This window comes from Urocampus carinirostris, chromosome 7, assembly GCF_059441175.1.
Source record: "Urocampus carinirostris isolate Australia breed hairy pipefish chromosome 7, RoL_Ucar_1.0, whole genome shotgun sequence".
NCBI classification, from domain to species: Eukaryota; Metazoa; Chordata; class Actinopteri; order Syngnathiformes; family Syngnathidae; genus Urocampus; species Urocampus carinirostris.
In genome coordinates, this window is record NC_142355.1 from 27255301 (window position 1) to 27282004 (window position 26704).

The window sequence follows — 26704 nt, forward strand, 5'->3', positions numbered from 1 at the left end:
GCTTATATTTATCATTTAAGTAACATTTTTAGAAGATTAAAATAATTTGCCCACATAACTGATTTTTTTGTAAATACTGCAAGATAAGTTCAAATGCAGTTCAGTCCCTGCTGCTTGAGCAGCAATGCGGCCAATTTTTCTAACGGCCGCCAGGGTGCGCCAGAGCAATAAAGGAAAGAGTGAGACAGTCGGATTTTGAATTTGTTTGCTACGCAAGAGAAAAAGTGAAAAAGTCGGAATGCCTTTGGGGTTCAAAAACAGCGGAAATCCGCGGATCCGCGGAAAATTCTGATCCCTGTATATATGTTGTTTTAATGAGTAAACCAGAGTTTACATGTAAAATTTGTCTCAGTATTACAAGTACAGTGGTGCTTTGCGCCATAAAAGTATCCCAAAAGCAGGGAAACTGCACGTGTGCAAGCAATCGGATAAATGCACGAGTAATGGGAAAATGACCTTAATCGGATTTCTGTGCGCATTTCTTTGACTTTACATGATCTAAATACTGGGAATAAATAATTTCAAATCAGATTATTGCCTGCAGGATAACATTCCATACAATTCCTGTGAAAACACAGTTAGTACGGTCGCCATCTGCAGGAAATCCATGTGAGCAGAAACTTGGCAAGTAAAGACAAATAAGCGACAACAGTAATTTGAAAAATCAATAAAGAAAGAAACACACATCTCGGATTGAATAAATAAATGCAGAGTGATTCCTGTTTACTCATCATCACATTACCTGGGAAGTGCAAATACCAGAAGACCAGTGATTGAGGCAAGCTGTTAGATTGCACGGAAGGGGCATGCTAAGTAAAGGTTGGAAAGGCAAGGGTAGACGAGCGCAGCCACTGGCACCAGCTTCAGAAAAGAAAGGGGTGATTGTCAAGAAAATTTAAATGTGTCTGTCTCTAAAACTACTCTTTGATACAGTAAGTGCTTTGTGTGCTACAAAAAGAGGAAGGAGGTGACCTAGAAATGTAAGCTGGATGTCCAACTTGGATCTTATCCTGATCTCTCAGTTTACTATGCCATGTTAACATGTTACCGATCAGGTTACACTGACCGAGGTCTTGGTATACACCGTGCCTTTATAAGACAGCTGGAAGAAAGGCAGTGGCAAGAACTGAAGGAAGATGGAATGCAGGAAGTGAGGGCGGGGGGGTCCTCTTTACCTGATGCTGTTGCCAGAGGGCTGTCTGCAGGGACACGGGTACTACAGTTGGATGGAGTGCTAATGGAGAGGGAGGAGGGGAGGGAAGTGATGGGAAGAATGGCAGGGGTGACGACAGGGGGGCATTTTGCAAACTGATCTGTCCCAGGGGAGGGGCGAAGGGGGTGTACACCCACCTGAGAGGCCGTCAGGGCTGGTACCAGGTCCAGGGCAGGTTTGGGCGGCAACTGGGGTGTCGCTGATTTGAGCCCGTGAGAACGGCCGCTGTCGCCCAACACCTTCATGGACGGATGCGGGGGTGAGGGGGTCTGCGATAGCCCAGGCTTTTTGGGAGGGATGGGGGGTGGATTTCCCCGGTCGATTCTGGCCACAGTGGGGGACTTAATGCCGATGGGATGGCTGAGGCGGCTGGGAAAGGGGCCTCCCTCTGACGCAGAGTGCGGCAAACCTGGCCGGAGGGCCCCCCCTGTGGTAGGGCTTGTAAAGCGTGACAAGACCTGGGTGACAGTGTGGCGTGCTTGCTGCTTGGCGGCAAAGTTGTCCCGATTGGTGGGGGAAGGGTCCCGGGCTGGAGGGCTCTGAGAGGACGTGCCGTTTTGGTCCTGTTCCTGGAACTTGTAGCGTGCCGCCTGGACGCGGGGACTGACCCCAGCAGGGAGGCCGTGGAGGGCGGTTTGGACCTCCGAGCCATTCTCGCTCTGCCCAAGACCTATGGAGCCGCTGTGGACGAGCCCTCTGGCAGCGGTTTTCGGCAGGCTAAGGCCAGTGTATGGGCCTGTCGCTGGTTTGGCAGCTACAGCAAGGGGGGACTTTTTCGGGCCCTCCACCTCGGGAAGTGACTGATCCGTTTGGCAGGAAGCTATTCTGAAGCTGACGGGATCCGTAGCCACTGAAACAGAAGTCTTAGTTGGAGTGCACGCAGGGGTAGCAGATTGGGTACCATCCACAGCACCTCCACGTTCAGTTCTGAGCTGCTCCACCTGCTGCCGTAAGTTCTGACTCTCAGATTCCTCTCGGCCCAACCTGGCCCGTAGCTGCTCGCGTTCCGTGTCCAATTCGGACATCTGTTTTTCCATCTCGGCCTCCATCTGCTGTCCGCGCTGCCGCTCGGTGCTTAACTCCTCGCGTAAGTTCCCGGAGGCCCGGCTCTCCTCGTCCAGTCGGGTCTGGAGTTCGTCAAAGCGCTGAGATTCCTCCACTACTCGCGTGGCCAGCTGCTTACACTCGCGCACCAGCATCATGACGATATGCTTATTCTTCTCGCGCTCGTCCTTCAGTTGCGCCGTCAGCTTGCGGTGTTCCTGCTCCAGGCTCTGCAGCTGCAGCTTCTCCATCTCCAGCTGTCACAGTATCAACAAAAAAGGGAGTCTTGATATCATGTTGAGCTAACAGGTTAAGTGCGTTTTTAAACAAGACACATATCTACTTTATTTCATTTAGCTACAGTTTTGGGTTGAGTGCCATTTGTTATGCTTTGATAAGTTGACTTTGCTTGTTGTGCTTTTAGACATAATGTCCCATTTATCAGCTGGACTCAAAACTCTTGTTTGATGTGTTTCGGGAAAACAATGGTAACCTGTGTGCGAAAAAATAAATAAAATAACACCAAGTTAAAAAAGAAACATTAACATAATAACAAAGTAAGCACATTTCTAAGAAAAATATTATCCAACGTTTTTTTTTTCCATTATCGAAATCAGGGATCACTGGCATAGTGAAAATACCTCACCAGTGGGTCATTGTGATATTCTCAGAAATTTTATTTCAAATGGCATGATGTTTTAGTGTCTGACTGAGCCTTTTTAACACAAAAAACTAATCCAATCAGTATTAAATGTACTATTACTTCCATCCAATAGGGTATATAATATATATTATATAATATGTAATGTATAATACATAACATATATGAAATAGGGGTGAAATGGCGGACCGGCTTTTAGCCCGCAGCCCCACGGTGCAAAGGTTCAGGGTTCAAGTCCAGCTTCTGCAGCCTCCCCGTGTGGAGTTTGCATGTTCTCCCTGTACCTGCGTGGGTTTCCTTCAGGTACTCTGGTTTCCTCCCACAATCCAAAAACAAGCATATCAGGTTAATTGGCTGGTCAAAAGTGTTGCTAGGTGTGAATGAACAAATGACTTGTCTGTCCCAGTGTGCCCTGCTTACTGCCCAAAGAAAGCAGTGATTGCTGTGGATGGATGGTGTTATGAGTGCACTGCAGGAAAGAGGTGTAAATATGATGGAAGCTAGAGTTCTTGTTGGTGATAGGAATGAGTGGAGAGGTGTTGTGAAAGGATAGTGGGATGTTGGACGCGTTCTAAGGGATGGGCAGGGCACCTGTATGATGCGGCAGGGGTAAGCCAGTGAAAGCTGTCGGGCCCTACCGAGGATAAGCGGTACACAAAATGGATGGATGGATAAACATATACTTCTATCTATATACGATTATTTTATCATTTTATTTATAAAAAAACGGAAAAAATGAGAATGTCATGACCAAAAAAACGACAATATTTTTGTATATTTTATGCAGCTTTGTATATTTTTTGCTCATTTGATAATTTTGTAGAAAAGTAAGAACAAAATACAATCAAACACAAAAAACAGGTTACATATACAATACAAAATAATTGAAAAAAGTGCTTGGCACAAAAAAGTTGAGAAACAGTGGACTAAGAATTTTGTTCAAACAAACAATTGAACAAATTATAATAATAGACAAAAGTAAGTAACTTACTAAATAAAGAAAATATAAATTGATAAAAGTAATAATAATTATTGCATATGATAATAGATGTGACAAAGTGGCAAACAAATAACATACACCGATCCATATAATTTACTTTTATTATTAGCTAGAAATCTGTTTCAGGAGTGCTTTTGGGTCAGAGCTCAGATGATTTGTGACGACGGCTTCTGCTATAATAAGAATGTTAGGACTATTGTTAGCCGGGTGGCAGCTCTGCAGCGAGGGTGCCGGGGCTTAAGCGGGGTTCCACACAACTAACGAGACCCCCAATGAAAGATCTTCCTCTTGTGACTTTACAAGCCAGCTGGTGCTCAAATGAAGGAGGCGCTGCCACTGGCTTCTAATTGGCAGGAGATTACAACCTCCAGACATCCGCCGAGGGTCCGGAAAATCCCGTTCGCGTCCAGCTGACTCATTTATAGTATGACATCAGAATACAGCATGTCCGATGAGTTTTGACTGAGATAAACTCTCAAGTTTCACAAACGATGATTTTGGATTTTAAAGAGTGAAAGGTTCATGCCATGTCAACACTGTTGCTAGCCAAAACAGTAACACCTAAACATTTTCTCCTATAAATGACAGTGAGTCATTTTCACACATGATGAAAACGTGTAATGCACTTAACACGATCCTACGTTATGTGGACAGGGCGTCTTTAGCGTCGATTAGCATTCCATTTAGTAACACATGATCGCTCAAGTGAAATTTATGCATCAATGATTATGCTTCCGAGAACTATGCCATGTATTTAATTAACAGTGCGGGCTTTCAAATAATTGCTTTTTGTAGAGCAGGGGTCAACAACCTGTGACGCCATGCTCGTATTGCATGTTTATTTTTAATTTCTTATTAGTCAATGTAGCATGAAAATGTTGAAAGTAAGAAAAGGACTGCTTCAAGTAGTGTCCAAACGCCAACCCAAACTCTCAAAAAGATAGGAAAAAAATGATTGAGCGTGTTTAAGAAATGCACATACTTCCACACGCATCTTGAATGAGTTGATCAAGCCTGTGATCATAACTTTTGGCCAAGAGATGGCGGCAGAGAGTAAGAGTTCAAATTTCCATACACCTTTGTCGTACACAATGCAGTACACAATATTTTAGGTCTTCACAATTTTGGGAACAAACTAATTTTTCTGTGCTAGTTTTGTTTTTTAGTCAGCACTTGATACTTGTGACAAGCTTTAAACTTAAGTAAACAGCGCCCTCTTCTGGGGAGCTTTGTTAGGATTGCTGTCTGCTCACACATGGTTGTGTGGCGTGATGTCTGCAAACTTTACCACACTTTTATTGGCTAGTGCTGGAGATACTTGCCTCTGATTGGCCGCTGCAGTTAAAACACAATCTGTGAAAGTTCTGGTAGGCGAAAAATAACAAAGGGGAACTATAAATCCTTAAAAAAAAATTAAAAAGCAGAATCTGGCGATAACACAATTGCACATATCGATTATATTTCGGTTGATCATGCAGCCCTATAATGTTTTATGAAAACTCTATTTTTTTATGGAGGATGTGAACACAAAGGGACAATGGGGACTAGAGTTGCACCAAAACGTAATTTTTTTGTGAAACTTTTTGTTTGTTAGCCGGACTCGTTAGAATACCCGTGCCATGCCAGCCGTATTTTGCACACCCCTGCATTGTAAAGTTGTTAAAAGATTGTAATTATTTGAAGTAGGGTTATAACAGGTTCAGTCAAGTGCTAAGACATCATGCCAGTTAGAAATCTAATTTCCTTGAAAATCCCAATGACACATTACTGGTAAAGTATTCTCAGAAATGGTCTGTGAGCTACTCAGGTGTTTTTAGGGTGCTACCTGGTCCCCACGAGCACCATGTTAGTGACCCCTGATGTTGAAACTATTTAAGACGCGCACATGTGGTCCCAGGAAAACATTTTATATTGTTACGGAAAGTCTTCACACCCGTATTTGTTAAAATAAATAAATAAGAAAACAACTTGAGTGCAGGCAACATAAATGGCATTAAGGCTCGTGGATAATTCATCGGTGAGCTCGCAGCAGCAAAATGACGAAAGCGGAAAAGGGAGTGAGAGATAAAGATAGCGCGGAGAGTGTGGGTAAATTTCATTCTACCCGGCAACCCGAAGATCCCAGTGAGGGCAGACGCTCTTCTTCTCGTGACGCTGCTGCTGCTGTCACAAATCCTTTTCCATGCCAGCAGCTGCTTTGCAGTGAACGATCACTTCACATAGCAAATTTAACGAATGTGTAGCTTGGAAATCGGACGGATTCAGCCTTACTTTGCACGCAAATAGTTTTCCTTTTTCCTTTTCAGAAAAGTGCAACATCAAGAATGTTATGTTGATTTTAGAATTATGTAACACATGTAGTTAATATCTAACACCAATAGACAAAAAGAGTTAATTGTATTCGTAGAAACGCAAACTCCAGTTTCCTCTACAGTTGTTTTCTAGTTCTGCCCGGGTTTTTTTTACGTCGCTTGTTTTCAGATCATATGAACAATCCAAGATGGCGATTACAAAGCCGAGCATTTATTCACCATTGCACGGAAAGAAAAGCCGAATGAGGGCTGCTTCGCGTAAAATGTGAGCCCTATATTTCTAGACAACAACGCTAGGGCAACCATACTGAGAATAGTGCCAGATTGCAACACAGACTAGAAAGTTGTCTTTTGGTGTTTCCCCTGGTTGTTGGCGCAATATTGGACCAAATTGCCTTCACTTGTGACCGTTCTTTGAAGATTAAAGAAAACTTGAGCGACCTGACTTTGACAAAGAGAAGTGAAGCGTTTTGAATAGCTTACTTCCAATGCATATGAGTTAAGGACTTGATATGTGGGTAAAAAAGTTTTAATATGGTGAGAACGTTTTAAATATTTAATAAAGTATTGTCAAACCTCTAGTTTTACTCCCGTTATGTATTATATGAATAATGCTGTCAAAAACAAACTCATTTCTATCAAAGGCCATCACAATTTTTTTTCAGACGTCACCGCAGTGTTTTGCATTTAGAGTACGTCCGTTGTGGAAAAGAGTAGCTCGGCACTTTCTTCATTGCAAAAAGAATTGGGCGCGCCATATTTAAAACCGCCATGTTTAAAACAAGGCAAAGGAGTAGCGGCTTGTAGTCCGGTATTTAGGGTATATAAATGCAACAGTGACATTTTTGCCCAGCTCTCGCTATTGTGAATTTCCCTTAGGGGATGAATAAAGTATCTATCTATCTATCTAATAGTTTTCTTCTTTGCAGGAAAGCGCAAGAAAGAAATGAGCATATTATACATAAATAATCATATTTAATTTCTGCTGTGTTGCAATTCTTGTGTATTTGTCTGTGTATTGCAGCTAAAGTGGATAATGATTAAAAATATCAACAAATAATCTAAATAAACCCATTTGTTGAAAGAACAAACCATTGTGTACTTTTTTTTTTTTTCAAACAAGCAAAAAAGATTCCCAACACAACTATATATTTAAGCACATCTAAAATTACACACACACAAGCACAGCCATAAACACACATGGTATATATTTAACTGGCTATTCCCACCATAGCCCCTCCTTTTCTGAGGTTGGCCTAACCTAAACTTTCACAGTTGGCTCTCCCCTCCATCATATCTGTAATTTCCAGGCGGTTCAAGGAAAGGACAGACCGCATCATTTCTCGACACCCCGAGGAACCATTTTGCCTTCATCTAAACAATTTCGCCATTGCATACCTCCCGAATTGTCTGTGTGTGTGCAAGAGCATCCTGGAAAAACGTAGACTCATAAACACATTTGGTCAAGCGGCAGGAATAGTCATGTGAGGGAATTGTCGTGTAAAGCTACATTTAGACACACTCGGTGAGAAAATGGATTGACACATTTTAACAATGCATTTATTTTAACAATTTTCTGCTCCTAATGCCAATTTTACTTACTTAGTCGTCATCAGTTTCTACATGAATGAATATTAGAACCCCTCGTTTTTTGCGGGAATGCAAGGGTCCCATGATAGCAAAAACCCGCAACGTACAAACTTTTGTTTATTACTCTATTTTACATTGAAACCAAAGAACAGGCTCAAGCGTTTGTTTGACAAACAAAAGTGCAGTTCTCTATAGACTTTACGTTTTACAAATAACTTCTGTACTTTCAAATTACAATTCTTAAATTAATTTTGCTGTTCTATGGCACTATTGATTCAGAACACGATCCACCTTACTTCAGATATTTTGCCACTATCATGAGGGCATTATTGGCGTGAAAAGAATATTCCAAACAACAACAAAAAATAATGGTGTGTAATATTTGACCACTACAAATTTCAAATTTGCAAAAGTAAATGGAAGGAGACCAAGAGGAAGGACGCGATTGCTGTGGATGGATGGTGTTATGAGTGCACTGCAGGAAAGAGGTGTAAATATGATGGAAGCTAGAGTTCTTGTTGGTGATAGGAATGAGTGGAGAGGTGTTGTGAAAGGATAGTGGGATGTTGGACGCGTTCTAAGGGATGGGCAGGGCACCTGTATGATGCGGCAGGGGTAAGCCAGTGAAAGCTGTCGGGTCCTACTGATGAACTGAAGAGTGTGTTGCGTCACCCTGACCCGAGTGACATGGCCGCTTTCTTGTGTTCCGTTTCATCTGGAGGGACGAAAGCATGACCAACTTGGGTGCTGAGGTGCTTAACTTGTTTGGATTTTTGGGCATTTGGGTTGGCCATGGTCCAAAATTATTTGTGTGTGTTTTTTTGCAACATTTTCCGTTTTTTTAAAATTGTCTTTGTATTTGTATGTTTGTCTTGCTGTCGGTCAGCCCTCTAGAGATAGATCGATATATAACAGATTTTAAATTATGATATTAGTGTGACGATATATTATTATATATTCTGGATTTTTATTTGGTAGGCCATAATAAAAATCAATTAAAGATTAATTCTGAGCAATTAAACTGTAGCATAAAAATGCTTTAACCTTCCCTTAGCTTATGGAGAAGTCCAACATTGTAGGTGATAGAAAGCATCTTCCTCTGTCTTTTGTGGTAGTATCATCAAGGTGTTATACGTCCGTGTACAATTTAGACTGCAACATCATTGACGCATAGGCAGACACAGGCAAAAAAGGGGTTGTGCAACTGTTCAGCCAATCAGAATGCAGAAAAAAATGCACGAAGAAAAGAAAAGTTAACGTCAACACAGTGAGGGATTACTGTATATAAACAGTGATGGCGTAATATTTTCCCGCACGGTCATCATCTCCGGCAATACCCTTACCCTCTTCTGGCGGCTTTCGGCAGCAGCCAACTGCGAAGACATTCTCTCCTGCATCTTCCGACAGTGCGCCATGACGGCCTCCAGGACAGACATTGGGCTGGAGCCCAACGGCCGTCGCTCCTTATCACCTCGTGGAACGCCGCATTCAAAGTCCCGCTGAAGCGCCAGGAAGGGGTCTGTGAGGCTGTAGTGGCTGTAGCGCTCCTGGAGGAAAACATCTTTTCTTTGAGCCTGCCAGAGAGAAGACAAAATAAATGACTTTAGACAATGTTAAGGTGCGCCTTTGAACTTGAGGAATAAAACATTGAATAGTGATTGAATCAAATCGGATATTGCGGTTGACAGGATCAAAGAGGTACCGTATTTTCGGATGATAAAAGTTTTTTTTCCTAGTTTGGCCGGGGGTGCGATTCATAATCCCGTAAGACTTTTATTTAAAATTATTAACACATTATTAAATCATTGAGTTTTGAATTCTTATGACGGGTATATCATTTCACGGGGTATTTTCACACTAAACCGCAAGAGGTTGCTCTGAGCCTTTTTTGGCACAACTTCGGTTATTCAAAAAAAACAACGGAGGAGAGCTGAACAAAAATGGCACCAACAAGAATATCAAATTCCGCAGATTACAAGATGCAAATAGTAAAATATGCAGTCTAAAACGATAATCAAGCAGCAGAAGGAAAGTTTGGAGTTAGCGAGAAGTGGAGGTGACGATGAGTCTGACGTAAGCAATGAAGAAGCGGAAGGAGGAAGCGGCGCATTGTCAACCTCCAGAGTGGAGGGAGTTGTTTACTGGTAAAACAGACACAAAGGATGAATATTTCATTGAATGTAGGGATTTGGTGTGAAACTGACAGTTAGCATCTCGTTTATGCTTAAGTTATCTGAATATTTCTTAATTTGTTACATCTTTAATGACATTACCGGGCATGTCAGTCATTTATTGTTAATATACCATACACTTATTCAGCCTGTTGTTCTCCATTTTATTATTTATTTAAATTGCCCTTTAAGATGACCTGATGTTTTTGGTGTTGTATTTTATCGGATACATTTTCCTTCAAAAATGCGACTTTGGATTTCATTGAAATGAACAAGGAGAAGGCAATACTGCAAAACTATAATTTTACAACTTTTTAAAAACAAATTACCATCTTAATTTTATCACGACTCTTTAAGAAAATGAAAAAGTGTCCAAAGATATTTAGGGAGACTGGTTTTCTACTAGCCTTTGGCTTCAAACGGTCACCCCCTTTTCCTTTTCAGGTGATTTGTTCATTTTGCAACATACAAAAAAGTTTTACTTACAGGAAAACATCTGACATGTTAAGAAACGTATTCAATTTCTTGTCGGGTAATTTATAGTATTCAAATGCAATTTTTTTAAACCAAATTTGGAATTTTTTTGACGTTAGGCATTGATGCAAAGACACCAACATTAGTGACTAATAGTGGTGTCCACATTGCTAGCATTGGCATTAGAAAAAATGTTTTCATGTTTACTTAAAAAAAATGAAAATTGACACGTTAGGATAATTTCTTGTTGGGATTTTATAGTATTTACATAGTTCTATTTTTGAATACAAATTTGCAATGGTTTAACAATAGGAATTGATGCAACAGCACCAGCATTAGTGGATAACAATCGTGTCCACATTGCTAGCACTTGCATTAGTAGTTAAGGTGCATGAAACTGCCATTAGCTGCTAAATCCATTTAGAATGAAAAGCTTAAGTGATGCTAGAGGCAAAAGCAAAGCTAGCCACCAAATTGATGCAATCCGCTAATGCCTGCTAGTAGCTGCGTTAGTGAAAACACAAAGCGGTGCGCTCACTCTGTAATCAATTTACTCTACTGCAAAATTATGGGATTCGGAATTATGGTATTCGGATTACATAACTGATTATTCAGCAGGTAATTAGTAACTGTATCGGATTACATTCTCAAAGTAACCACCCAAACCCTAAATGTTTGTTTCTCTCACTTTGCATTTTTTTAATTTAACAATGTTATCTAAATGTTGTGTCAATCGGCTTGCAGAAAGCCACATGGTCGGGGATCGAGAGAGGCAATCGTTGCGGTCTAATCAACCACGCCCGTCAGACCATGGCCGATGTGTTACGCCGAGCGTGTCGATATATCGACTGTGTGTGTCGGTGCAGGCTCGGCTCAATGCAGCTGACCTTCAACAAGAGAATAACATGCATTTGTCAGTCGCCTCCTTTAAAGTGTTTATCTTTCCCCAGCGGAATGATGATTACAGTACGTACGACGCGTGACAACAAAAGTGGTCTGGATTCTTTCTTTGACGTCGGTTTGCAGCGTGAAAGCCTAAAAAAGAAGCTGAGCGACAATGAAGTCGACTTGAGTCTGAATAAGAAGTTGACTGGGGGCAGAACGGCAGCGCAGTGGTTAGCGTGCGTGCGGCACAGATCTGAGGTTTTCTCCGTGCTTGCGTGGGTGTCCTCCGGGCACTCCGGTGTCCCCCACATTCCAAAAACATGCATGTCAGGTGAATTGGCCGGTCCAAATTGTCCCGAGGTGTGAATGAGCGAGTGAGTTGCCTGTCTCTGTGTGCCCTGAGACTGGTTGGCAACCAGTTCAAGGTGTCCCCTGCCCACTGCCCAAAGACACAAGTTGTTTGCAAGGAAGCGAAAAAAAAGAACAGAGAAAACAAAGAAAAAACATATTTAACTTTCTTGATGCCTTGACAATGTAAGCCTCGTATCAAATTGCAACACATCTGCACTGCACTTTTTCACATATCAAGATGCTCCATATACATTAGAAAATAGGGCTGCAACTAACGCTTATTTTCATAATCGATGAATCGGTCAATCATTTTTTTTCGATTAATCGATTTCTTAAAGACATTTTAATTTGGTCCTCTTGATTGACTTTTGGACAGATAGAAAAATAGTGCAAAAAACAGCAGAATATTCAATTATACAAAACAATAAAGTATTTGTCAATTAATTTGACAATAAACAAAAATGCATACAAATGTATGCTATACACCAGCAAATATGTAAGATGCTCTTTTCCTATCACCTTATCCAAAGATTAAATTATATTTGGACTTATCATACAAAACAAAACATAAAAAGATGAAGTTATATTTGATTTGTAGCATTTTTTAACCACCAAAAAAAATAGATCAAAAATGTAAACCCATTTTTCACATTTTGTCAATACATTTAGTTATTTGGTTAAATCTTTGAATATGATAAACATTCCCGGCATACAAATTATATATAATATGCTCGAGAATCTGCCCCTTGTGTAAAATAAAACATGCCATCATTATTATTTTCATTTTACTTTATTTATTCTGTTTACTCATTTTCTGTTTTTTTCCTCTGTATTTCTGCAGCACTTTCTGTTCCCTTGAAAATTGTTAACTTTGTTTCATGAAGAAACAGTCAAACATTACAATGTTGAAACTTTCAAGCAAAATTTGTTTGTAATAATGGCACTTTTAATAAAAAAGGAAAAATAAAATTAGGATAAATTTGTTATCAAAACTTTTACAAAATGGGGCTTTCTGCCAGAACAAAGTGTTACTACAACTCTTAGCGTCACAACAGAATTGTGTGCACTCTTTTTTGCGCACTTAGTGGCTCGTATCTCATGCGACACAATAAATCCATGATGTAATTAGTTACCAATATTCTAATAATCAGTTTTGATTTAGTTTATTGATCAGTTGTTGCAGCCTTAATAGAAAATACATCCTATTCTCCCTACCGAGCATCCCAAAATGTCGCCATGGATTTTGTACCAAAAGATGGTGAGGCACAGACTAACAGTGTGAGTAAAGGGATGTGATGGAGACTCATCCATTGAAGTAATTTGTTGCCATTAGCTTTAGCAACAATAGAGATCACCAACATTTTCTTAAGCTAAGAGCTATTTTCTTGTTAACTAACTTTGACATTCATTCATCATCATTTCCAAAATAACTTCTTCCTATGTACTGCTACTACTGTATGTTACTATTATGTTATTACCAGGTTGTAATTATTAGAATAAGGGTAAAATAGGAACAGTACACCACTAAAAGATCTGCGTTGCTTAAGGGCACTGAATGATTTGTATCGATAAAGGGCAATTTTCAAAATATTTTTGTAGGAATACATAATGTATTTAAAGACACTAAACATGTCAATGATTTCTAATACCAGTTAGAATTGAAATATCCTTCAAAATTACAATAAACCACCGCTGGTAAGCCACTCAGGTTTTCCTAAGGAGTGCCTATGGGCACCGCATTGTTGATCTCTGAGCTAAAACCGAAGCCAGGAAGGCAAAACTAGATAGCTAGTGAATCTTAACGGAGTTTCACATTACGGTAAATACTTTTTTGGCAAACACAGTTTGCATCAGTTAACAGTGGCTAATTGACATATCAAATTAACATCAGCTGACAAATTGACTCCATGAAAACCAATAACATTCAAGCTAATGCTGTAGAAATCTGCTGTTGTTGTTGTTTATGGCCCCATTTTGACCCGGCAAGATGAGGGACGGCCTTAAAATCTTCCCGTCAACTCTTAAAAGCTATCTGCCAATGATGGAAAATTGTCGGTTAATGTAACCTCCGCAGACACAGAAATATAAAATATGTAAATGTTTATACAGTCTTGTTTAACTTAGACATCGTTATAAAAAGAATTACTAATTGGTTAATTCCCTTCTCCTCCCGAGTCCTCACAAATAATGTGAAATTTTAGGTTTGCTTGGGGCTCAGTCCTGCAAAAAGTTAGTTGGTTGGGCTCCGGCTGGGACGGGCTTTAATACCTGTGGATTCAGGTTGGGTGGGTCTGGATTTTTCTTAACTCAACTCTGGTATAACTGGTGAAAGTATGAAAAAACAAGCACAAACGTCTCATGAATGTCCAAATCACATGCTAGCTATCCCGACCATCTGCAGGTGGTCAGTTAGCATCGGGACCGTTTTTATACACGAGCATGACTTGCAGCGATACGTTTGCATGTGTGTGCGTCGTCAGCAGCTCCTTGCCGTCTATTCTTAGCCATTTAATGGCACCATAAACCCAAGCAGGCCTCTTGCTAACCCCCTCTCCTGCTTCATTAAACTGTGTTGTCCCTGTGGGCAACACGACAAAAATTCCCTCCCACAACATCTGATACTGACATTTGTGATTGTGTGTGTGTGTGTGCATGCTTGCTCATGTAAAGGGTGTAAGAATACACTGAAATTTCACCAAAAATTTGTTTATTATTATAACCCAAAAAGCTCCGTGTGTGTACGTCGACTAGTGTCAAGCCTCTAACAACACACTAAAAATATTGAAAATGTGATGCAAGCAGGTTTAAGTTTATAACCCAAAATGTATGTGTAGTAGTCCGTCCTCATAAAGAGCTGCATTATGGAGAAGGTACCGTATTTTCCGCACTAGAAGGCACACCTAAAAGCCTTCCTTTTTTTTTTCAAAAGCTGACCAGGCGTCTTGTATTACGGTGCGCCTTATATATGGATCAATATTAATTAAGCAGCCGCCGACTCCATTGCCCACCCCCCGTAGAAGTAGAGTGCAGTGCATTCTGGGATATACATTTCAGCGTTTCATTTCCTAACCAACGTGTTAATCATCATTTGAATCGGTTACTATTAGCTAAAGTTATTTGGAGGTAAAGGAGGTAGGTCCTTTTTAGCATTTACAGGCTTGTATAAGGTAAAGCGGTGTAAAAAAAAGCCTGCAATTGGCCAGAACAGATGTGAATCACAAGTTAGGTTGATCACCAGTCCCGAGAAAATGAATTTATGTGGCTAAACAGACAGCTAGCAACAAGCAACGTCCATCAATGTAGAGATGCTTTGTGGCAGATTTTTTATTTGTCGGCATTATCGCGTGTTTTGGAGTACATAAATAATTTTCACGGTTTGGTTCACTACACTCACTGATGTAAGAGTACTATGGTTGCGTATTATCACTGAACGCGATGGCTGCAGAACGACGTCTTTGGTGAGCCACCTTGGTTTTATATTTTTCAAGTATCCTGTTTTAGACTGATTGTGATGTTTCTGTCATGAGTATATTTTTAATATTTGAGCATATTAAGAAGTGTTCCGCTGGTTCGAGAGCGTTCTCCATCCGGGCACCGGTGCTGTGGAATGCTCTCCCCCCTGAGATCCGATCTGCAACCTCAGTGGAAATGTTTAAATCTAAGCTTAAAACACACTTCTACTCTATAGCATATGAATAACCTATACTTTTCGTGTACAATATCTCTGTATTATTTGTGATTGCAACATCCTTTGCTGTCTGGTAATCCTGAAAGAGGGATGCTACATGTGCGGTCGCTTCTCAAGGTTTCTTCATTTTTCTCATGTTGAGGTTTTTGAGTTTTTCCTTGCCCTCATGTTGGTTCCAGATCAGGGAATGATGTAATAATAGTCTGAAAAATAGTCTGTGTAATAACCTGTGCAGCCTTTTGAGACTCTTTGTGATTAAGGGCTATACAAATAAAAATGACTTGACTTGACATATCTTGAATCCCAAGAGTTTAAGCTTTCCAACGATATGTGGTATGACGTATTTCGGAGCTGGTCGAACACCGTTTCTATACGTATCTGAGACACATACTTAATTCTCAACAGCCCGACAGCGGCCCGTTGGAACGTTAAGGAGTTAATAAAGTTTGACTAGCCTATCTGTTATTGATATTCCTACTGTAGCACCTTATAGCCTGGTGCGCCTCATGGATGGAAAATATATGACATAAGACTATGTTTTGGGGGTGTGTCTTATAATCCAGTGCACCTTATAGTGCAGAAAATACGGTAAGACATTTAAAATAAAAAGCCAAAGGGTTTTGATGTTTGTAGTATTTATTCATCACTGCCACTAGAGTTAGAAAATCACTGTGATTTGCATTTTAATAGATCAAGTTCGAAAGTAAGTGAACAAGATGCTTTGTAAGGTACTTCGGACATGCATAATATGATGTTAGGTGCTCAAACATTTTCAGCAGGTAACCTTCTTACAATGACCAATTCAAAACGAGCTACCCACAACTAAATAGCAAAATATCTAATAATGGAGAATTCTTTAACAAAACAACTAAAACAAATAAAAATTCAAGGGCAGTCTCAGTTTTGAAAAACGTTATGATTCATGTAATCAAAAACATTTCTCAATGCACACCTAAATGAATCAAATATGTTCATTCAAAATAAAATTAATAAAAAACATACACTTATTTGTAATGAATTATAACTTTTATTGACAAAATTTGGAGACCTCCAATTTGTTACTGCACTGCTTAAAAACGATGATGTTGATTCTGCATTTGACCACTAGATTGCAGCATGTCCCAACAAATTTCAAGCACTGGACACACTTTTCCGTGATGGACAAGTAATGAATGCCCCAGTAGATCACGATCAATTTAATAAGCACTCCTGAATTGTACACACAGCACCAGTCACCATTTTTTTCCATTTTTCTTTTACTTTAACTTAATATTTCAAATGCTTATTGGTGGGATTAACATGAATGGACATTTTCGGTTCAAATCTAAGCTGTAATAAATAAAACAGTTCATCAGTTTTCTTAACATGTTTGATCAGGCTTGGTGACTCAGAAGATTACAATTTTCTGTTACAATTTTCAAGAAATGTCATGTGTTCTGGATTCATTATCAATTAAATAAAGTATTTCAAACCCTTAAGCAGTTTGGCTGAGTATGGCTTACAGCCTACTAGTATACCTTGGGATAATTGAGTTTTCGCCATAATCACTACTATCCAAACAGACTTGCAATATTCAAAAATGTATGGCAATTGTTTTTGTGTTCCAATTCAAAAAAAAACTTCATCATAACATTCCTATTTTCTGAGACAGTCCTGTATATCCAATTTGGTCCTAGGCAATCACAAAATGGATTCAGTGATATATTGTGACTAATTGTGTCAGCTCTTTAATATGAGAACACACGCAAAAACACAGATGTATCACGCTCACCACCGTGTTAGCGAGACCCGATCAGGCCGAGCAACAAGCCAACAGGGCTCTTATCCAAACGGCTCCTCTGATATCACATCCATTTACTAGAACATCACAGTACTCAACGCACTTATACGCAACAGCAGTAACACGTGCACATGCATGCACACAAACATGCAGACATGCAATACTGATTTATTTCCCGTATGGGTGAGGGAGGAGTCAATTTGTTATAGTGGATGGCTGTAATTTATTCCATTCTACCTCAGGATTTATGTCACCTGTATTGATGCTGCTTTGCTTGCTAGCAGCGGAAATTATGCTTTTGTACCCATTACCCTTTTTATAGGTGCTTCTCTTTTGGTTAACAAGTGTGCATATGAAATTTCAACCACTGACTACGTTAACATGCAGGGAATAGTCCGACTGGGATCAGAAATCAGATTTTTGGAACAATGTGAATGAATTGTTTACATGCGTAGAGACAAACAACTAATTTCGTAATATTTTGGGCAGAAAATGGTGAAATAATGTAAATATTTTTATGAACGTAATAAATGCATTTCAACCACGAAATAGCGCTGGGACACAGAATAAGATGCAGGACAATGAGCGCAAGAGATCTTGATGCGCACTTGCCTAATTAGGCAGAGACATAGAAAAAGTTGTAATATTGTCATATTCCAGGTACAGATGCTCCCCTACTTACGACCATTCGAGTTACGGAAACCGTAGATAAGATCATTTTTTCCGGAATGTCGAAAAATAACTGGACATTGCTGTAACTCAGATTTTGTATTGTGTGCACCTTTTTCCGAGTACAGGACATTACTGTAGTGCTTCTTTCTGCCGCTACCGGCGTGTGGTGGCGCAGTGAGAGGTCACCCAGCATCCACCCCAAAGAAGAAATCCGCTTACTCTTCGTAGTTCGTGTGTAAACATTCTATACTGTATCTCCAGCGCGCTAAGAACTTTATTGTTTATTATCTCGTGCATCCATTCAATATGGTTGGTGTAAAGTGTAAAGAAGAGGCGAGCAGTTTCTTTTGAATTGAAACTGGAATAAGGAAGCTTGATGCGGTTAAGAAAATGGTCGGATCGCTTTTTTTCGGCCACTCTTTACCACAGAGGAGGAAGTTGCCTAACTCTTGAAGCTCATCTTCCAAAAGTAAGTTAAACTTAACGTTATTTGTCTTTATAGAGCACATTATTTTATGAAATATTTATTTTTTTAGTACAAAAAAATACAGGTTACCTATACAAGCATGATTAGCATCTCCGGCTTATATAAACCTTAAACATACAAAATATAGCATTGAAGCAACTTACGAACAAATTCAACTTACTAACGCTCACGTTCTTAAGTAGGGCAGCTTCTGTCTCATCTCATCAGCTGTACCGCTTATCCTCATTAGGGTCGCGGGGAGGCTGGAGCCCATCCCAGCCATCTCCGGGCAGTGGGCAGGGGACACCCTGAACTGGTTGCCAGCCAATCACAGGGCACACGGGGACAGACAACTCACTCGCTCATTCACACCTAGGGACAATTTGGACCGGCCAATTCACCTGAAATGCATGTTTTTGAAATGTGGGAGGAAACCGGAGTGCCTGGAGGAAACCCACGCAAGCACGGGGAGAACATACAAACTCCGCACAGGAAGTCTGGAGCTGGATTTGAACCCACGCAGGAGCTTCCCATGACATGAAGTGTGCCGCACATGCGCTAACCACTGCGCCGCCGTGCTGCCTGGCAGCTCCTGTATTACTCATAAAACATGTTCATGACATGATGCCACTAGGATTTATATTTTTTACATGAAAGAGTGTATGTACTGGTAGGTCGTGCATCCAAGGGTTGAATAAATACATATAGTTATTTTATTGTTTTCCTTAAGTATTTTGAGAGGGATTTTATTAAGGTCACCCACCATGTTGACGGGTTCACATCAGGTTGAAATTAAACGGTGCCATTAATCACAGCAGCAATACGTTCTAAAGAGAAAGAGGCAGAGGGACAATAAAGAACAATGACGAATAGATTCTAAAAAAATGCAGCTGCTCAAAGAGAGGAGCGGAAAGGTGAATACAATTTTCTTTAAAAAGGCAGCTACCAGCCTGCAAGTAATTCTGCTAAAGAAAAGTGGTGGATAAAAAAGAAAATAAGCTACAATTGTGGATTTTAAAAACAGCGTAAGAGAGCGGTGGATTTAAATAAATAAATAAATAAAGCAGCAAGATTGAAGGCTGGCCCGGCTTGAAGCCTGAATCAGTGATTGACGCTTCAGGCTCGACCCGGCCCAAATTTAGGTTTAGGGTTGGGTTTAACAGTGCTTTTTCAGTAAAAGTATCCTGGATGGAGGGTCCGTGCGTCCACACAAGTAATCAGATTACTTGAAAACATGTACATGCACGAGGATTGTCAGAATACTACCAATAGTCTGTTTTGGAATAATTGCCTGAATGTGAACGTACCCAATGTTTAAACCTTTCTTTGTATTTTTCATGGGAGTGAATAGTTTGACTGGGCTTAATGCTTTGGATCTGAGCACTTGTTCCTAATATTGAATCAATTTCGAAGGTCCAGGGTGAAACCTGTAGTGCTTGATCAAGCCTTCTAATTATCTGAGGATCAAATATTTTCCGCCGTCCAAAAAAACATTGGCGGAGTCAATGGCTACCACCGGCGAAGTGAGAAGCCACCGCGGCGCCAATCAGAGGCTTGTTAGCACGCCAGCAGGGGGAAAGCAGGAGGTGCATCCTCTAATGCCAACGCTGAGTGTGAATGTTTGAAAGTGGTGGCGGATTATTAAGTTATCAAGAGCCACCTCATCATAAAGAATGCTGTGCTTCTTGATTTGACTGATTCACTTTATTCAAATCAAGGATTTGGGGGGAGGAAAAAATATTACACGTATTTTTAAAGAAAATACAACTTAGAAATTCCCCATTTCACTTAACTGACTGCAGCACATATTTAAGCAATAAACAATCTAAAGGCTAAATCTCAATATATCATGCAAAAAAATTCATTGGCACATTTCTAAGTGTCACTGCTCCATTGAATCAGTCACTTCTCAAAGTGAAGCAAGGCCCACCAGTGTCAAATGAACATGCGAGACCAAAATATTTTCATTTTCAGATAATAAGGGACTGAAAAGCCATAAACATGCGTTGGTTGATTCACTTTAGCAAAATTATTGATACCCAAATGTTTCCATGTTATACAAGCTACAGCCTAATCATTAATTGTTCTCCATTGTGCATTTTTTAGATTTTTTCAACTGTTCTTTCAAATGGGTCACACTGTGGAACTTGTATCCAGATGATGTCATCATCATTTTCCTAGTCATCAGGCTGCCAAGCACTTTGGTCAAAAGAAATGGCCGGATATGCAGCCAGAAGACTGGCAGTGCTGATATAGCCGTTGTTTGAAATGGTACTTTGTCTCCATCTTGCGGTGGGATGTTTTTACGATGTAATTTAAAAAAAAAAAAAAATTTAAGGGGAAAATCATCGTTTCTGTGATGGCACCGTAACACCGTAGTGGGTTAAAGAAAACCGTACTCATTACGGCAAAACCGTAGTACTTGGCAGGTATGGCGGGTGTGCGGCACAGTTCTGAGGTCATGAGATCGAACCTCCTGCGTGGAGTTTGCATGTTTTCCCCGTCCTTGCGTGGGTTCCTCCGGGCACTCCGGTTTCCTCTCACATTCCAAAAACATGCATGTTAGGTTAATTGGCCGGTCCAAATTGTCCCTAGGTGTGGATGAGCGAGCGAATTGTCTATCCCTGTGTGCCCTGCAACTGGCCGGCAATCAGTTCAGGGTGTCCACTGCCCGATGATAGGTGGGGTGGGCTCCAGCACCCCCACAACCCCACTGAGAGAAAGCAGTGAAGATAATGGATGGATGGTTGGATAGTTGTAATTTTATCTGAATTTTCTACCTAAGATTTTTGCAGTGCAGTTCAACGATCCTGATCAAACATTACAAAATTCGTAGATACTGTGATCTTGCATTGTTAAAAAGTATTCAAAAAAACATTACCTTGCAAAAATATATTTTACACAGAGTTTTACTTCAATTTTCAACCACGGCAATTGAAGGTGACACAGACCATAAATACACTGACTAAAATTTTTATCTCAATAATTCAAATGTAAAAAAAACACAACACAGAAAACGATATAGCCTGTAAAACATTGAATGCAAAAATATATAAAGAATGAAAAATGCAATGGGTGTTACATTCTCTAATTTGACTGTGCCTCACGAAAATAGCACCCATCATCATCATCTGTAACCAAAAAAGAAAAAAATTGCATTTAAGGAGAATGTTACTATGTATTCTTTTTTTTTAATTCCTTACGAAAAATATTTTACAGATAAACATAAATTTTGCAACCTTACCATTCTTGAGCATTAGTTCATTCAAGTGTCATCAAGTGTCACCCCCAAGCCTTAGTTTGGATACCACTGATCTGGTAGTTTGCCCTAACGAAGAAAGTGGAAGTGTGAAGATAAACGATTACAAGCCCATCTTCTGGCGCAGACAACATAGGCGCTACTGTTGCTCGGGAAACTGGCCACCGTACGGACAAAAGACTTTCTGTAAGGAAGCCTGAGAACCCACCCTACTTAGCCCACATCCGCCGGGACGGCACTCGGTTGAAAAAAAAGCTTTGGCTGCCCCCAGGGCGAGAGCGAAATAGATGAGTTGCTTCTGCAGACACTTGTAAACTCAATTGTCCGCCCTGCTCCGTGTTACTGCCAGACTGGTGATTGTGAAGGCGGTAGATGAGATTTAAGTCGAGCAGGAAAGATGAGTGGGAAATGAGGATTATCATGTGAAAAGTCTTATATACTCTTGCGGAATCATATTGCTTTTACAGCAAAGCAAAATAAAAAAAGCAATGTGTGTTACAGTAGACCCCAGGATACAGCATCCATGCCTTACGGTGTTCATACTATACAATGTGGAATATGATGTTTTTCAACCCCTCGTTACGGCATATTTCCCACTATACGACATCACCAACTAATTATTTTGCTCTCTTATGAACATATACAGTTTCAAAATATGTTTATCACAGAAACATCACGATCAGTCTGAAACAAGACACCCAAAATCTATAAAGCCCTGAAAATATGATCTGATTATATACACGAGAGTCCAGTAAATCCAACAGTTTAAAAAAATGTACTAAAAACACACGATAATGCAGATAAAAAAAAAATCCCCAAAAAAATCCGCCCAAATGCATTTTGTCATCGTTAGACGATTGTTGTTGTAATCCGTCCGGTTGTCTCCATAACCCTTTTTTAAAAATTTCAAATCGTCAGATGACTTTTGATACAGCCGTTAGCCTCTGACATTTCGATTGACAACTTTCTTTGCCAATTGCAAGCCTTTGTTCACGGTCCTTAGCCTAAGACGACCTATGAGGGCCTGCATTGGGAAAAAAAAAACATGACCTACTTCGGCTTCAAAAATCTTTAGCCAATAGTGACCGATTTAAAAGTGAATTGACACATTGGTTGGCAAATGAAATACCCAACGTAATTTTACGGTCTGTATTAAAATCAGAGACGAAAATAAACGTGCAATTTGGTCGTCTCCAAATGGACACTTTTGGAAATGCCTAGACCACTATTAGAAAAATGTGTAAAATACAATGTTTAGTTTTTCAGATTGTGATCAAATTTGACAATATACTAGGTCATGCTTCAATTGTGTCACGTGTTTTTGTTAACATGCCCATGCTACACTCATCTGCACGCACTTGATTGTAGAAAAGGCGAGAATAAAAACCTTCCATTTCTGTGTGTTCCAACTCAGATTATATAATGTTAGTAGCACTTGCAGTGATTATTTCCGTTTAGGACAAAACTTCAGAATGTTACTTGTCAAAAGATACCAAAACAGTCTCTCCAAACGGTTCAAGAATAGCATTTGACTTACTTTGGGTACATCTTGTATTAGAATTTAAGGCGATTTTTACAGGAACTTTGAAGGGTTAATAGGGAGGCTATTAAAGCAACAAAAACTTCTAATGGCATGAAAATCCTTGTAAGTGGAAGTTTTTTTAAAATATTTTTAATTGTAATCCGACGTCTCCTCCTCGCTCTGCAACCACCCACTAATTCCACTGTAACAGCTCCCGTCACGTCAAACCAAAGGTAGAGTGCAATTATCGTTTACATTTCTTTTAATACTATTTAATCATATACTGTACACATACATTACATATAAGTAGGACTCTGTATATAATTTTTTTTTAAACTTCATACAGGGTTCGTACACCTTTTATTGCCCAATTTAAGCACTTTTTAAAGTGCTTCAAAGCAAATTTCTCCAGTACCATAAAAAGTTGAATCATATATTTTGCAGAGTCACAAATATATATTCCATTTACATATGTGACTTTTAACCTTGGATGTGCATTCATCAAGACATATAATTTTTAGATCTTGAGTAAATCGGAAATATATTTGTTTTTGAGACAAAACTTTTCTCTGATGTATTTTGGGTAAAAGTGACAATAATATATAATTATGTTTTCAGTTGCAGGAAGTTCTTCCTATTACAATTTACCACAGGGAAACGCAACCTCAATTTTGCATTGCCCATAATAAATGTCCATAAATAATGCACTTGCACTAATACACATTTCATAGTGCCCTGTTTAAGTATAAGGGGCAATGACGCTTTATAGGACAATGTCCTACAAACTAATGCCAGCTGCAGTTAAACGTAAGGGAAGAAATGCAATGGCAAAGCGAAGCCACCAGAAAGCAGTGTTGGCATCAATTTTAAGCAGACCTCTTGAGAAATGTGGCAAAATATTCAAGCACTTTTTGATCCTCCAAAACAAAACATTCAAATTCAAGCACCCATACGAACCCTGTTTATATCTGGGATACCGGGGGTTTAAAACGCATTAGCTAATTACCATCTGTTTATATTCCCCGCACACACAGCTACTTCAGTTTACTCCCCCCACCTCAGAATGGATTATTGTTGTATCCAGAGCATCTTCTTATTTGATATTTCATAGTCACACAAAATTATATGTATAGCTGCAGTCCTGAAGCCTAGCTTGCAAAAGACTAACATCGGATATCTCCAGTACAGTTTGGTAATGAAGTCTGGTAATGAGGTGACAAAAGTAGTACAAAGTTAAGGCCTAAGAGCCTTGAAAGAGGTCCATGTGGCCTTGTATTGTGCCAAGGGGCTTCCTTCAGGCACGGGTGGCCCATGGCCAGGAGGAGTTTGTCATCTTAGCCCATTTCCAGTACTGATATAATACTGTGAACACTCATTAGCCACCAAAACACAACCCCCCGTGACCATGATCCAACCCCGAGGCCGCTGCCATTAACGGGCAGGTGGCGCTAACATCTGCTAGCACATTTGCTTACAAAACATCTGCTTTTCAGCAACAATTTTTTTTCTTAGTTTTTCAGGATGGATCAATCTTGAGTAGATCAACTGCATTAGAAGAACACCTTTAATCATACCTTCCACTAAAGCCCACGATAAACTACATTCGATATCGACTCAACAGTGCTTAAGGCAATGGATTATTAGTCTGAAACTAAATGGCGGACCTTGCTCGTGTCACTCTATTGACTGACATTGACCCGCATACACCATTCTGCCTGCCTCCCACCGTTTGACATTTAAATGGGCCTTTTCAGTTTTCTTCAAATAGTGCCATTTTTGCACATAGTGTCATATATATATATATATATATATATATATATATACATAATACTAAAGGTATTTTAAACAGTAAGATACCATATGCATACTTACATATTCTTCAAATTAACACTATGCGATCATAATTATGTAGCTTGTGCCAATACATGCTAATGTATAGTCATCGTGTTCAAATTTGTTGTCCGGATGCATAAACATATTTTCATTGGTCGATACCGCAAATTAGGACTGCATGTTTCAAAAGTCATCAATTTGAAAATGTGCTTGATTGCAAAATGGAGGTTAGGAATTTACAAGTTATATTTAAATTACCCAAAGCAGGTTTTCTATTATTAAACAAGTTACCTTGTTAAATGTGACGTTTAAGGATGTTGGTTACATATGCAATGGTCTTTTTGCAAGAGCTAGGGCAGGGGTGCTCGTTGCGTTACTTGGAGATTGGTCTAAGTTGTAAGTGCATCTCGAACTACTTAGTAATAAAAGCCTAGTGAGGTTTAAGCGTGGATTTAAAGAGACCCTTGTCAGATTTAAGACACAACTCGAATGGGAGCCGATTCGAGAGCCTGGGGACATCAACAGAAAAGGTTCGATCAACCCAGCGTTCATATTTTGATCTGGGCACTTCTTGAACAAGTTGGTCCTTGGACCTTAAAACCCTAGCAGGATTGCTAATACCGTAAATTCCGGACTATAGAGCGCACCTGATTATAAGCCACACCCACCACATTTTAAGAGGATAACCGCTTTTGTACTTACACAAGCCGCACCTGTATATAAGCCGCATGCGCCCACATTAAAACATGTAACACAATCACAAAAGTAACCCAAACCCGACTAAGTCCCGCGATTGTAACTGAATAAAAAGTCCACAGTCCAAAAACCACAGCCGGCAAAATGGACGGAAAAGGATACCGGTACTTAAGCTTTGATGCAGACCTGCAGAGTCCGGGTCTCGCTGAAAGTAATCCAAGGAAAAAAAGTCTATATTTCCAAAGGTAAGGGTGGGAAAATTATATATCCACTATTGTCCGCTGCGTCCAAAAACACATCTCACCTTTACTCCACTTCCCGTCAGCCCCCGTTGTTTTCGCCCCTTTTTTGATTCGCCCGTGGAAAACATCAGAATAAGTCTCTAAAATAAATACATTACAAAAATATATAGTTGCAAATACATATTATACATGGTTACACATATTTACAAAGAAAGACGGTACACCGAGATAGTTTTCAAAGCTTTAATAATAATAATATAACTTTCATCCCAAACCGTGACTGTGACAGGTAGAAACACGCTACTAGCAACACACTCGCAAAACAGTAAACGGGTCTGTTAAAAAAATATACCGTACTTGTAAAAATCACGGCACACCATTCTCATTTTCTTCCATATAACTGACGCCATCAAAGTCATCTTCCTCAGTATCGGAAAGAAACTTTGTCATATAGACTTCGTCCCACGCTCCCTTATTCCAAAACACGCTAGCAACACGCTCGCAAAGTAAAGTTTACGTGCAATAGCTCTGTTTCCTTCTTTTCCGGATTGCTCGAATGCGTTTAGCTTGAAAGCTGCGTCATGTGCAATTTGCATGATGAGGGTAAGTTTACGCTAATTTAATTTGTGCACAAGCTAAGAAGTTGCAGTCTTCCTCGGCGCCTATATTCCAGCGGGCTAAATCTTATCTTTTGTACTCGAGCGCCGCTGGCGGCCGTTAGAAAAATTACATAAATTGGCCTTATCACTGAATAAGCCGCAGGGTTGAACGTTTGGGAAAAAAAGTAGCGGCTTATAGTCCGGAATTTACGGTAGTTAAAAGCTCAGATATACAAGATGGAGCAA

The 26704-nt window shown here is 39.9% G+C and overlaps 1 protein-coding gene across 1 annotated transcript in view; it reads right to left on the minus strand.

Moving 5' to 3' along the window:
- cttnbp2 (cortactin binding protein 2) overlaps positions 1-26704 on the minus strand; it is a 75371-nt gene that overhangs the window by 19808 nt on the left and 28859 nt on the right. Inside the window, exons 3-4 of the mRNA XM_088340415.1 lie at positions 9164-9394; positions 1176-2514 (exon numbers count right to left, since the gene is read on the minus strand). Of these exons, the coding sequence (XP_088196541.1) occupies positions 1176-2514; positions 9164-9394 (1570 nt within the window). The remainder of the gene's footprint in view (positions 1-1175; positions 2515-9163; positions 9395-26704) is intronic.